At 37.8% G+C, this 13,917-nt stretch overlaps 1 protein-coding gene and 1 pseudogene across 4 annotated transcripts; one reads left to right on the top strand and one right to left on the bottom strand.

Annotated features, from left to right (window-relative positions):
* Positions 1–21: 21 nt before the first annotated feature.
* Positions 22–5,822, bottom strand: LOC110416276 (monosaccharide-sensing protein 2-like). 4 transcript variants are annotated; one of them, XM_021428220.1, is made up of 6 exons: positions 5,682–5,822; positions 4,336–4,453; positions 3,474–4,034; positions 1,433–2,379; positions 837–1,024; positions 22–668 (listed from the first exon to the last, which is right to left on the bottom strand). In XM_021428220.1, the coding sequence occupies exons 2-6, from the start codon at positions 4,412–4,414 to the stop codon at positions 224–226; spliced, it is 2,220 nt and encodes a 739-aa protein (XP_021283895.1). In that variant the 5' UTR covers positions 4,415–4,453; positions 5,682–5,822; the 3' UTR covers positions 22–223. The 4 variants fall into 4 exon arrangements, with proteins under 4 accessions (XP_021283895.1, XP_021283894.1, XP_021283896.1 ...); XM_021428219.1 differs by lacking the exon at positions 5,682–5,822 and adding an exon at positions 4,763–5,588; XM_021428221.1 differs by lacking the exon at positions 5,682–5,822 and adding an exon at positions 5,174–5,588.
* A 4,387-nt stretch (positions 5,823–10,209) lies between these two features.
* On the top strand, positions 10,210–12,026 carry LOC110416526 (RING-H2 finger protein ATL16-like; annotated as a pseudogene).
* Positions 12,027–13,917: the final 1,891 nt, after the last annotated feature.

Raw genomic sequence — 13,917 nt, 5'->3', positions numbered from 1 at the left:
ACTCTTGATCAAGAACAGATGTCATGAAACATCCATCTCTACCATTCTCTCAAATTAAATTGGTATGTTACCATAATCCAATTTAAAGGGAAAAAATATCATTTTAATGTTTGAATAAGAAAATCCCTCATACAAAGTATGCGCAAAAAATCTCCAAACTGAAGTTGGATGAATGCTTAACATCTGACATTGCAGAGCAATTGACACCGTTGAAAGCAGTGAGTTACTCATTCTTGGTAGTAGCAGCCTGTCTCGCACCAACAGCAAAGAACTCAGTAATGACTTCAAGTGGCATGCCTTTGGTCTCCGGGACTTTCAGGAAGACAAAGACCCAAGAGATGACACATACAACAGCATAGATTCCGAAGACGCCAGCAAGGCCTATGGAACTGAGCATTAAAGGCAGAGTGTAGGTAACAATGATATCTCCAATCCAGTAAACCAACGCACAGATTGCAATACAAAGGCCACGGACCCTTGTTGGAAAGATCTCAGAGCAGAGGATATTCGGAATTGGTCCATAGCCCATGACAAAGCAGCAGAAGTAGATGATAACACATGCAGTTGAGATAGCAGCATTTACTACTGTACCCGAATCCACAATTTCGCTAAAAACTAGAATGATAAGTGACACTATAAGCACAGGAATTGTGGTGAGTAGCAGCCGCCTGCAAACAACACACTAGTATTAGTTTCTTTGTCCATTTTCTTTAGGAAAAAAAAACCTACGTGCGAATGGAGAAAATTAAGAAAAAGGTTATTCTCCTATTTAAAATATAGTAGAGCCAGACTGCAGAATTACAAGTCGCAAAAAATATTTCAGAAAAGGAAATCACCTTCTGCCTGATATATCCATGAGTTTCATGGCTACACCTATACAGGGAAGCATCAGCAAGGTTGTGAATGCGCTAATAAGAAATGATGCTGAATCTGAACTAAGGCCCAAGTTTGAAAGAAGCACTTCAACGCCTGCCTCTTCAAGAATTTGAGGAGTGTAGTAGAGAACTCCATTTATGCCAGAGAACTGCACATAAAATTAGAAAAACTAGTTTAATTTACCATGGGAATCATAGTATAATCAGCTCAACTGACAGATAAAAGATTCAAACTTCTCTACTTATGGTACAAATTGCAAAACATTGATGTGTAGCCAGCCGCTACTTCCATTTTTATGTACCAGGGGCAAAAAGAACTATAAGCATGCAATTACTCTCATGTTAAACAAGATACTGTGGAACCCATACTACTAGCAAAGGTATCATCGGTTCTAATCTCAAGAATCAATGCTAATCCAACTGCAGCTTAAAGTGGTATGGCCCATATTTGACTTTCAAAGCACATTCAAATCTGTAAAGTAATGTAGAGAATGCGACAGGATGACAGAAAGGCTGGGTAAAGGCCCAACAGAAGTCCAAAAAAAACTGCGGACTACCTGTTGAAGTATCTGAATCCCAACCCCAACCAACAATGCACGCTTCACTCCTGGGTCAAGAAGAGCAGCCCAAATTGGTCCTTTTGAAGCAGTTTCAGATGGATGAACCATTGCTGGTCCAACAGGATGCTGATTCATAAGCTCCTTCGAATACAGAGCAGGTTGGCTCACTAGAGCAGCAGCCTGGATAAACTCACCTTCTGCAGGGATATCATTACCAGGAAGTGATACAAGAGAACCACGTCGAGATCCAGGGACTCCCTCCTGGTGCAAATAAATCCTTTTAAACCCTCCTTCCTTCTTTCCATCCTCACCTTCTCGCTCAGACCATTTCCATGCCAACTGCCAACCACCTCCAATTCCTGTACTACCAACTTGTTCTCCACTATCTTGCACAAGAGTGCTATGGCGTCTCATGCTTAGAATACTGCCATGGGAAGCTGGGGGAACCATGTCCTTTTCCAAGCTTGTTGTCTGACGTGAGATCAATGGGCTATGCAAATTGTCATCAGAGTCCCCTCCTGCAGCATCTGATGCGTAGTCGTCACCCTCCCTCTGCAGGCTCTCTTCATCCCAGTGCTCATTTTTGCCATGAGGCTCCGCTGTACTAAACATGCTTCCAAAATTGGGAAAAAGCATACTACGCGTACTCCCTGTCTCTGGAAGCTTTTCGTGCACACTGCCAAATAATGTCACAAGAGGGTCCATAAGGGGTACACTTTGGTTCACCATGCTTCCCTGGCGAGAGGCAAGACCAAGGATGCTTTGTCCAGTGATGGGTTTGGCAACCCAAGACAGGCCCTCTTCAGGTCCATATAATCTGATTTTGTCTTTATCAGCAGTAGGTTCTTGACCATCAGCAAGTTCATCAGCTGGACCTATTATGTACTCTTCTATAGAAGTTTCACCTCCAATGCCAAGGCCCTCAACTAGCAAAGCCATCTCACCTGCAGATCAAGGAAGTCTCAGCAAGATCCACCCCCTCAATTAGTCTCAAACTAGTTATATAAGTGCAAACTTGGAGGACACAGGAATTTCTATCATTTTGAATTAAGTAACCATAAAAGCTATGGAGGCTCCTTTGTTGTTAGGTATAAAGATTCTGATGTGGGGAGAGGCAAGTGCATGTAAGGATGCAAAAGACAGGAATACAGAAGATTAATTTTCTTCTTTCCCTCATCCCCAAAATCTACTCCATGCATGATGCCAACCTTACTGCTATTTATCAAGAGGAGGCCAACCAAATTACGGAAAAAGCATGCAATTCTTAGCTTTACTTACATATTCGACCATACTTATTTGGTAGACACTTTTATGCTGGTTATAAGTTATTTCTGTATAAACATGTTTATGCTCCTCTTCAATTTGCAATGATAACATGGTGTGACAGAGTGACATGAGTTACCTAGCATATCATACAGAAAATTTTCAGCTAGACATTTAGAGTCTATTCAAATATAACTTAGGGTGGTTAGAAAAAAATGATAAAAGCAACTGGGTATTCAAAGGGGCAGAAGGGAAGAGGCATAACATAGATGTGAACACCTGACTGTGACAATGAAAGCAATCAAAATTTTGGATTGGATTGCCAAATTTTACCTAACCAAAACAATTTCTCAATATATAGGCTCTAAACCCTCACAATTAACAGAGGTTTTTCATGCTAAATTACAGATAAAACCAGTAAACTTTCCAATCTCTTGTATAGTCTACCAAAATATCAACCAATGCTAGTCAAGTTTCTGATGAACTACATGCATCATGCCTTTTGCTTTAGAATATATTGAATCTTAAGTAACAAAGATCAATCACAAATCGGAATTCCTACCTTATAATTCATTAGATTTTATCAGTTATGTTTATTACCATGTACATTACACCTCTCAAGCAGAGCAAGCATCAAACCTTGCTCTTGGCTCTAAGCAGAGTATCTAACTATTCAACTTCCAAGTACCATCATTTGCAACACATGCACAAAAAGGAGAAAAAGCAAAAAAGAAACAGAAATCAATAAAAAACATAAAGCTAGCAAAACATGCACCTGAAACATCTTCCCTGCCACGTAACCTCTGAAGAACCTGTTTTGCCTCAAGCATCTTCCCTTTACTCACAAGCCACCGAGGAGATTCAGGCAAATAAAAGACTGTTAAGGCAAAATATAGGAGAGAAGGGATCGATAAAATCCCAAGCATCAACCTCCAACTTGGTGAGTCCATCAATGACATCCCAAAAACCATACAATATGATAAAAACATCCCCCCAGAACCAGTGAATTGTGGTAGTGTATTTAATAATCCCCTTATTTCTGATGGAGCAGTCTCAGATATATAGACTGGGACAAGAGTAACTGCTAAACCAATTCCAAATCCATCTAATAGCCTGGCTATGCATAAGACATATACATTAGGTGACCACAACATCACCAAACCACTAATAAAATAAAGGATTGAAGAAATTATCAGCATTGGTCGCCGACCAAGCCAATCTGATATAGCTCCTGAGCATGTTGTAATAACTGTGGCTCCTATGAGTGACATAGCCACGACAAGACCTTCAACGCTAGTTCCCAGATTGAGGTCCTCCTTGATGTACACAATTGCTCCTGAAAGCACCCAAAAAAAAGGATTGCTGAAGTGAATAGGCCTTCAGAATTCAACCAAAGACAGCTTAGCAGCATATAGTTCTAGATATTCTTTGTTGGAAGCTTTGAAACGACTCAATTCTCATTCCATTGAATTCCAACCAGCAATATCAGAAAGCACAGGTAATACCATGATTTGAACAGAAAAAAAGAATATGCAGTCCGTGAATTCTTATTTCAAATTTAAAATCTGGTTAACATTCACTGCCTCATGCTGAGTAGAAATAAGTAGGCAACAATATGAATGCGAAAGAAGCAGTACCAGCAATCGTAGCATTATCCCATCCCTGCAAAAAGTTACCAATTGTAGCAGCAATCGCTACAAGAGCAGCTCCCCTCATCTCTTCACCAATGAATCAAACAGTCTCTCTGGGACTAACCTGCAAGCAGAGTAGAACCCAGATCACAAATCAACCTATCCACCATTTTTATCACTAACCCAGATCTAACGAGTTAATAAATTAACACTTCGTCACTTGAAAAACACCAAACACGATTGCATCAATTAACCTACCCTAGCAGTCTACTCTAGCATCAAACCATTAACCACATTAGCACAACACCCCAAATACTCACTAACAGAAAACAATTTTACTTGGATTGGTAAAAGAAACTAGGACATCAATCACCATCGACGACAACAAATTTAATACACCCAAGAATCTAGATCTCGCAGGTTGCTGACCTACCGTGAGCTAAAAAGGTCAAGTGAAACTTTTGAGACAAAGACAGTGAATTTAAAGTACAAAAGAGGCTGCAGAAGCAAAAAGAGGGTTATTTTTTGCTTATAAGAGAAAGAGATAAGCAACTATGAGGTTTAAAAGGTACAGCTTTGCAGCACAATGATCTGGCCTTTTGTATACAAGTGAATAAAACCGTCTGCAAAGCGTAAGAAGGGGCTTCTTCGATGGGAATCTTTATATTGGAGACAAGGAGAGGAAAAATAAAAGCCTTTTTTTGTACTGAACTTATTGCCAGGCCAGACGTGGAACCACAGAGAGGCGGTTAGCATTAGATGCTAGAACAAAAAAGGGAAATCCAATGAATGTTTCTCTCTCAAGTTCTCAACAACCCTTCAACATTTTGTCAAACTCAAGCACCTGGCCACTGACGTCACTCAACTGACTCAGGCCACTCTCTGAATTCATTCGTCACTCAGCCTACTTCCGCTGAGAACATAACAAATCTGGTTAAGACCCAGAAACCCAGATGAACCGATTAAAGCTTCTGAATTTCTAACTCGAAGAGAAGAGAATTCAGTCTTTACAACACAGAAGCATATGCTACTGCCAAGTAGTAGCATTGCATCAGAAACGAATAAAGAAGCAAGCTGTCAAAATGGAAAACATGGATAGGTACATTCACACCAGAAATTTTAAAAGGTTTAAAAAAATAAAAAGTCTGGAATCTACTCGTACTGTACTAGTAGTATATAATCTTAATATATGGCTAATAAACAGGAGGGAGAGAGAAGGATCCTTCCGTGCTAAATATTGTTTTATTTTTATTGTTACTTTGAAAGAGAAAAAATCTTCGATTCCTCTTTACTCTTTGTGATTGTGAACTAATAATTGAAGGAGGTGCAGTCAGCATCAGCTCTCTCTGTACCTGTGGCGTAATGCCTTTGACAGCAACCGTTGGAAAACAACAAACATCACAATTCCCAAATTCATTTCTCTCTCATCTTCTCTCTTTATTTTTCATTTTTCCCCTGCGATTTTCTTTGCCTTTTCCTCGAGATAAAAGGAAACAAATTAATACAATTCAATTCGGTTGTAAAGGAACATCTATATATATGTATATATATATATATATATATATATATATATGTATCACGTAACCTTGCATTCCAAGGAACATGTCGTATGAATGGCACCTAACTCTTACATCAATGACAATGAAAAAGACTTTAAATTTCTTAAATTTGTTTTCCTTTATCAGCATCAAGCACCCAACTAATTAATGTTCAAAATATAGTCTTTCAAAAGGGCTTAAAAATATAATTAATATAGTTTCTTTCTTTGTTAAATGATCTAAAGGTACTGTTAATATGATTTCTTTTTTCGTTAAGTAAGAATATATTGTATTTTTAAAAAAGTTTGAAAAAAATTTTTTGAATTATTTTTAAGATATTTTCTCTGTAAAAAATGATGTTAACACATGTATACCTACACACTAACACTACACAGATTGGATTGCAAGTATAAAAATAAAGAATAATTGATTTTTAGTTCATTTCGAAGTTATTATATATATATTTAACATTAGTTAGTTTGGTGCTTGATGCTCATCAAAACGGAAAACAAATTTAAGAAAATTTAAAGTCCTTCTCATTGTGATTGATATAACAGCTAAGTGCCATTCATAAATATAAAAATAAAGATCTTGCATTTAATTATTTTGTGGGTTGGGTTGTGTTATTTTTGTCAAGCATGATCCAATCCTGGTGGTATGTAAATGTTTTGGTAAATTCTGAGTTGCTTTCAGGGTTGTAGTTTCCTGTGATAAGTCTTTGATAATGTATAGAAACCCAGTCTTATGGCAGCAATTTGTAAATCAATTAGATGAAATACAAATTATACCTTTCAAAGAAAAAAGAATAGTTAATTTTGTGAATTAGAAGCTAGCTAGAAGAAGAATTGAATGCGGGAAAAGGGCAATCTAGATATCGAACATAAATCTATGTATAAATTTGCCTGTCAAAAGGGTGGGAGGGAAGAGTACTTCTGGACTGGTCAATCAGGCGAGGAATGTAGGTTAGGAGTCATTGTTTCGGAACAGAAACTAGAAAACCGGGAAGTAGAAACTAAGAAAGACTATTAGTTAGTTGGAAAAGTTAAAACAAAAACAAAAGCACATGCCACTTGGGGCAAGGACTTGCCACACTGTCTAGCTAGCTACACTGGTTTTATTGCATTTGCATGCATGTTAGGCATCTGTGTGTAGCAAGCTTTGGGGGCGAGTTGTCGTGCATCGTGATTTTTTTTCTTTTTAGTTATCTCTGGCTCATTCCGAATCTGCTCTCTGTCGTCCAAGGCCATGTGCCCTCCTCGTGCTCTCGCTTCTCCTCCTTTGATTAAATTTGTCCGACGTGTGGGAGATATCTGATATATCATGACTTCGCTTTTGGAATTTAGATTTCGGGATCCATGCCCTGTCTCCTGCCTTTGCCTTTCAGACGTCCCTAGCGATAAGCCAGATCAATATTCAACTATATATCTTGACAGGCTCAACCCATCAATCAAATCATTGTTCTATTTCTCAATTTCTGTATCTGATAATTTCATCAATATATTTATATATTTATAGCTCTTTTCTTCCTTCCCTGCTGCAAATTTCCTTTTGTTCCTTCATATAATCAACATTTCCTATATAATTCCATTCATTTGTGTTATGAAACCTAATGAGTTTGATATCAATGGATTACAACACAACACGTAATGGTAAAGTTAAAATTTCATTTTTTGAAGGTGAATAAAAAGTGAGTCCATTACGGGGTCTCAGGGTAGTAGATTTGGAGAACAATTTTATTGTAATAAATTTCATTAAATAAAAAAATTATTAAAAAGATAAAATTTTAAATAAAATTTAAAAAATAAAAATATATTATAAAATTTTAAAATTTTTAAAAAATCGAAAGTTCATACCAACCCCCATTCTCTCTCATTAATAGCACGTAATTCGTCAAAGAAGAATGATGAATCTCACCGTCATAGCTCAGAGGAAGATGAAGAAGACTTTACTGACACTTGCATGTTAGCTAATGTTTATCATTGCTGTCGTGTTTATCGCATGCATCAAGCTTCACGTATGAACTGTCATCTGCAAAGTCTAATTAAGTTGGACTCTCTCCTTGTCGCTTTTAATTATTGCTGGTTGATTTCAGCTATGGAGTGGCCATTGCAACCTTAATTTTCTTTGTTTTCTGTTTTCCTTTTTTCCCTTAATTTATTCAATACCATATGCAATCCAGACAACGTGATGATCAAAACGTACTAAAACTGATTGAAGAAGCACAACCACATTGTACATCAGATGAATTAAGTGTCTTTACCTAAGCAACTAATTAATCATCATCATCCCATTCTGAGAACATCTTTCCGTTTTAATTTTCATAATGCTCGGGATCAAATGTCCGACCCTCCCTTTGTTTCAACTACTCATGGGAAAGTTGGTTTTGGGCTCAATCTTTAACAACCCCCACCGACCTGCGTCCTTGTTTTCTTTCCTTGTACCTGCAGTATGTATATACAATAGCAAGTATAGTAAGTAATAATTTGTGTACAATACTAAAGAGTGCTTTTGAAGCTTTTCTGCCATCTCTTTGTCTAATCTTCATTGTTATTCAAAGCCATAAGCTTTATGACCTGAATTTCTGCTCAGAATATGTAATGTACTAATTTTCAGTGTAATACAATGCAAAGCAATTAATGGAAAAGGAAAATGGAGAAGAGGACAGCAAAAATGGCAGGCCCATTGAAGCTCGAGTTGTATCGGAAGTTTTGATTGAAGCCCAAGAGTAACCCATCGAAAACAAACTTAAGTAGATTTCCAAGATTGGATGAAGCCCGTATTCTCGGCTAGATAGAGCTAGAAAGCCCAAGATGGCGGGCTTGGCTTGGCCTCAATTTCCCTGTAGGCTGTACACATTCAGACTAGTTAGATATATGAAAAATTCAGTGTGCAAACAGCAGGTGGAACTTGGAGCTCCGTCGAGGATAGTAGATATTGAAGACGAAAGATACCAACACTGCCAGTAGAGCAGTAAGTGATCAGAAGATCTAGAGGCGAAGGCGAAGAGAAATAAGATGGCGTTGATTAGGGGAGAGCCTTTGGTGACAAAGCTGGCATATTTAGCCAAGTACGTGGTGCTGCCGGGCTCCATGGTTGCCGCTCTTATTTACTCTCCTCCCAACTACGCTTCTTCCAAGAACGACAAATCCCCCAAATAAGTTGTCTTTCGCTTTTGCCCTTTTTGTTTTCTCCTGGTTCGTATGCTACCTATCCTCCTCTGTTTTTCTGCTTTTTGTTTGTGTGGGGAAAGGAATCATCTTTAATTAGGGTTTTGTATGACTACTGGTGTTTGGGTTATGGGCTTTAATTACTTTTGTACTGATATTATTGATGATTTCCTCCCTGCCCCTTTGCCTTTTAATTATTGTTAGAAAAAGGATCTGATTGTAATTTGATAGGAATTGTTCTGCTTAGTGCTGCAATCCAAGATGCATCACAGGATTGATTTGTTAATCTGAAGCTAGGCTTTGATAATTTGTTGCTACCATATGCAATTGCCTTGACAGGATTGATTGTAATCTGAAGCTAGGCTTTGATAATTTGTTGCTACCATATGCAATTGCCTTGACAGGATTGATTTGTTAATCTGAAGCTAGGCTTTGATAATTTGTTGCCACCATATGCGACTGCCTTGACAGGATTGATTTTCCATGACTCTTTATTCTTGGTTAACTATTCAGTAGTAAGCCTGTCCATCCTTGAAGCTTTAACCCGTTTCCTTAGGTTGTTAGATAGTCCAACATTTCTGCCCTCGCTTGCATAGCAATAGAGAGCTCATCTCGTTCAAAGACTCTGATATGCTTTAATAACACATGTATGCCAGAGAATGACGACTTATTCTTTATGATTTGTCCATTCCTGCAACTGGGGTTTATCAATACCTTCTAGTGATCTAGATCGTTAACTGTTGCAGTGACTCTCCTGGTTCAATTCCCTGATAATTGGTGGTCAGCCTTTAAGGGTCTACAAAATAGATTTCTTCATAAATTTGACAAGACATTTTAAAAAAGGATTCGTTGTTTTATTTCTCTGATTGTTGTAGCTCTTAGCTGAATTTGTTTTCTCCTCCTGCGGAACAAGGGTAAGGTTATCAACTTGTAATTATTTGCAAAAGGCTACATCAGTAAGTTTTGGAAATTCGTCTAAGGATAAATTTTTTAATTACAAACTTAATGAATTGATAAAGATTAGAGTCTTTTTAGGTGGAAAATTTTGGAGCATGAAATTTTGCTTATTGTAGAACCGTATCGAGTACTGAGTTAAATGTGCTGCTTTTTGGTTAATTGCTGCTCAATAAAAGAATATAGTCTTGGATGGTCACTAACTATTACTTATTTTCCTGATGCAGGAGTATCGTAAGATTTGCATCCTATGTGTGCCTCTTTGTTATAGCGGGGTATCTTCAATAATTGCTACATAGGTATGTAGAGAGTTGAAGGCATTTTCTTTTGCCTTCGAAGAACTTTTGAGTTATGAATCTTTTGTTGTTCGCAGACTTTGTTGAAAAATAAGACATTGTGTAATGAATACAAGATTGCCCCTACGCTGTTTGATAATTTGGATTGGTATGTTGTTAAATGATCAGCAATGCTCTCTATGTTATCTAATGAAGCTTGCCTCAGATTGTTGAGCCCATTTGAATATGGAAATGTTATAATTGGTCACTTGCAGCTAGAAATTTGCTAGATTATTTGCATTGGAAAGTTGCTCTTTATTGGTGTGAAGAACTTAAACAAATTCTGTAAATGTGGTTCCAATTTTAGTAGTTCTGCATCAATATGAGCTATTAAATTGGGTCTGAACAAATTTTATAGCAGTCTCATGATTTTGATTTTGGCTAAGACTTTGAGAGTAAAATGAAGGCGAGAAATCATTTAAGCTTTAGAGGATGAGCTAATTATTGGCAATGTTATCTGCGCAGAGACTAACTGAGACCTGAAACTCTTGTTGTAATACCAATTGGTAAACACAACCAAACACATACTAAATACACATCGGTCTACTCCTTACTAAACCCTGAAAGAGACATGTTGCTTAATTTTCTTCATTTCTTCTCTTCCAATTCAACAAAAGTTTTAAGTTTACAACTTATTAGGTATTCTTTCTTTCATCTTTCTTCAATTCTCTTTTCATAGCAATGAAAAACAGAAAACAAACCAAACTGTAGACTCCCCTGACCTCTGTGATTCTGCCTGCCTTTACAACTTGTACTCTTATCCTGACTATTATTATCCACGTCCTCTGCCACCACCGCCTCCTGCGTCTCTGTCAGATCAAAACCATTAGATCTCACCTTTTGTGATCATCTTAGTTTCTGGACTAGCCAGTTTCTTCCTTCTTATTGGCTTCTACGTCATTGTAGTCAAGTAATGTTTAGGTTGGTGCTGGTCAAGTAATAACGGGCAACCGCAAGCTCAAACTGATGATTTAGATGAAGAGTTTCTTGATTAGAATCGAGTTGATCATCCTATTTGGTTCATCACCACTCTTGGTTTGCAACAATCAATCATAAATTCAATCGCCCTTCTAAAGTACAAGAAGGGTGACCATGAAGAGTAGACAGTCAGGTTATTGCTTAAATGCAACCGTGCTTTTCATATTTCCTGTATTGATACTTGTCTAGGGGCTCACGCGTATTGTCCCTCATGTCGAGCAAATATTGTCTTAGACGCTGTTTGTGCCCCAACCAACTTCTGCGGTTCAAAATTCTCATAATAGCATCTAGTCATCGAGAACCAGATAGAAAATTCTGAGATTAGAGGTAAACTTAGTCAGAATCAGGGGAGGAACAGTGAGCTTTGTGAAAACGGGGCCAGATCATACACTGCAAGCGAATTGCCACAGGCTAATGACCAAAGAAGTTTAAAAGGAGGGTGTCTATTATGATGGAAAATGGCGCTTTGGTAGTCAGTGATTGCATTGACAGTAGCCAGGTTGTAGCGAAAGAGATACAACAGATAAAAAAGGTGTGTTTCTATGGATTCTTGTTCAGCTGCAAGGTTGTTTCTCAGTTTGGCAAATCTATGTCCTGTTAAATCAGAAGGAAGTTCTCTTGATCAACAAGGGTATGTTGAGAGGAATTTTAAGGAGAGTCCTCTTCAGAAGAATAAATTTCATGTATTTAACTTGGTTTCAATTCCTGAACTAGAACTTGATTAAAGCTTCAACTTAAAACATAACAGATATCAACTCATTATGTCACTGCTGTTATTCTGCTGTATACAAAGAAACTAGCAATAGTTTAAAACCGAGTAGAAGTTTAAAGGTATATGAAGGACGTTAACTAAATCAAGCCTGCTTATATGCTTGAAAGCTCTACTGACCGAACCATTTGTTACAGAGATTTATGTTTTCATAGTAATACTATTTAGAACCCTATAAAGCAATGGAGGAAAATCAGGCGGTCTTGTACTCTTTTCTCAAGTTTAAAGCAACAAGACACGAAACAATAATTTGCAGGTTGCTCGAAACCTGGTATAGCCACTGTCTTGGTTACCGGTATATGTAACCAAGAACGGTCAAAGCTTGCCTAATTCTGGAGACTTGGGTTTTCTTCCCTCTTCAGTTTTCCATCATGGGCTAATTGCCATCTACTCAATCGACATCTCTTTACTCTAAAGATGATTCTCTCTACTCATAGCTTCTCAATTTGTGCATGTCAGGGTTCTTAGCGGTACAATTTGCATGTTAAATGGTTGCTTTTCTAGCCATCAAGTGAACTAATTCAAGCCCTCTCAGTATGCTTGCAGCCTTGCCCTGGCCCCTGAGCCCATTCTTTAGAGCCAGAGGTTAGTCGTGCAAACTGAGCCCAACCAAATCGAACTTTCTCTGATTCGGGTTGGCTACTAAGTTGAAGTTAGCTCGAAAAACTTACCCAACTTCAAGCCTAGCTCGAGCTCTTCACATGGTGGGTCAAAGGGTCAGCCGCTTGGGCTTTGAAACCGAGCTTCATAGGCCTAGTGCATATGACCCATAGTTCTCGCCCATGATTAAACTTGACTCACATGGAATGGAATGAGATTGGAATATTTTTGCTCAATTTTGTTTATTGAAATTAATAAACCACTATATATTTCTTAATAAAGCATCCTTTTGTTTAAGTGATTACAATCCGTGTGATGTTCATAGATTTCTGAGTTTGGGCATCTTTTGTCTTCAAACTCTCTCGTCAACTGCAAATCTGCTATTTTCTAGTGCTCACCAGATCTCTCAAAAGGATCCGGACAAGGCATATAATTAGGCAACTTGAGCATTTCGACAGAAACACCATTAATAAAAACCAATGGCAATGGAGAGACAAAAGCATGGTCAAACCTAATATTTAAGTGCAAACACAAAGGACACACACTTCCGTTTTTATACTGAAAATCTCTGATCTCCTACCTTTCGTTGGGGAGGCGTTAATGGAAACCTCATATAAACAAATCCCCTCGCGATTCATTCTGGTGTTCTTTTAGAGCCCTTTGACTTCAACTTTCCCTACCAGCTGCATTTCTGTTTGTTGGGAATTATAATAATTAAGTACAATAACAGCCATGCATGCACTAGATTGTTTTTGTTGCAGAGAGCAATTTTAAAAGACTACTGAAAGATCTCATATCAGATCCTTTTAACTTAACTTAATTGTTTTGGTACTCGGTATTCCCTCAAGAAAATTAGTTCTTAAAGGAGTGATTCAATTCAATATATCCTCCATTCCAATAAGCAAGGAGACACATTTGCTTAATTTTCAAATACAAGTGCATACTTTGTACGTTCACGAGTCCAACTCAAAGTTAGTCATGAAATGCAAAAAAGCTTAGTTCAATGTGCTAAAGGTAAAATCCCAAACAAGAAGTCCAAAAATCAAGGTTTTTCATGTGAAGCAAAGAGTGTCAAGTTCTCGAGAGCCATGATGGGTTTGTTTGATTGCGGGCAGACCTTCCTCCATAGGGGCGAAGTCACTGTACTTGTCATCTTTAGGGCGGGGTATAGGGTTTCATGTTAATCATGGCATCTGCCAGCATTTGTAGTACTGTTCTTAATTATTAAATGCGTAGAAATGAAAAGA

Source organism: Theobroma umbraticum, unplaced genomic scaffold (assembly GCF_002168275.2).
Source record: "Theobroma umbraticum cultivar Fairchild unplaced genomic scaffold, ASM216827v3 scaffold_51.0, whole genome shotgun sequence".
In the NCBI taxonomy this organism is placed as follows: Eukaryota; Viridiplantae; Streptophyta; class Magnoliopsida; order Malvales; family Malvaceae; genus Theobroma; species Theobroma umbraticum.
This window is presented reverse-complemented; position numbering and strand designations above follow the sequence as displayed.

Excerpts from the sequence above, each read along its gene's own strand:
- LOC110416276 (XM_021428220.1), bottom strand. The coding sequence starts at position 4,414 with ATGAGGGGAGCTGCTCTTGTAGCGATTGCTGCTACAATTGGTAACTTT. Across the intron at positions 1,025-1,432 it reads GGATTCAGATACTTCAACAG|TTCTCTGGCATAAATGGAGT; the intron begins GTAGTCCGCAGT and ends TTTTATGTGCAG. Across the intron at positions 669-836 it reads ATGGATATATCAGGCAGAAG|GCGGCTGCTACTCACCACAA; the intron begins GTGATTTCCTTT and ends TGTTGTTTGCAG.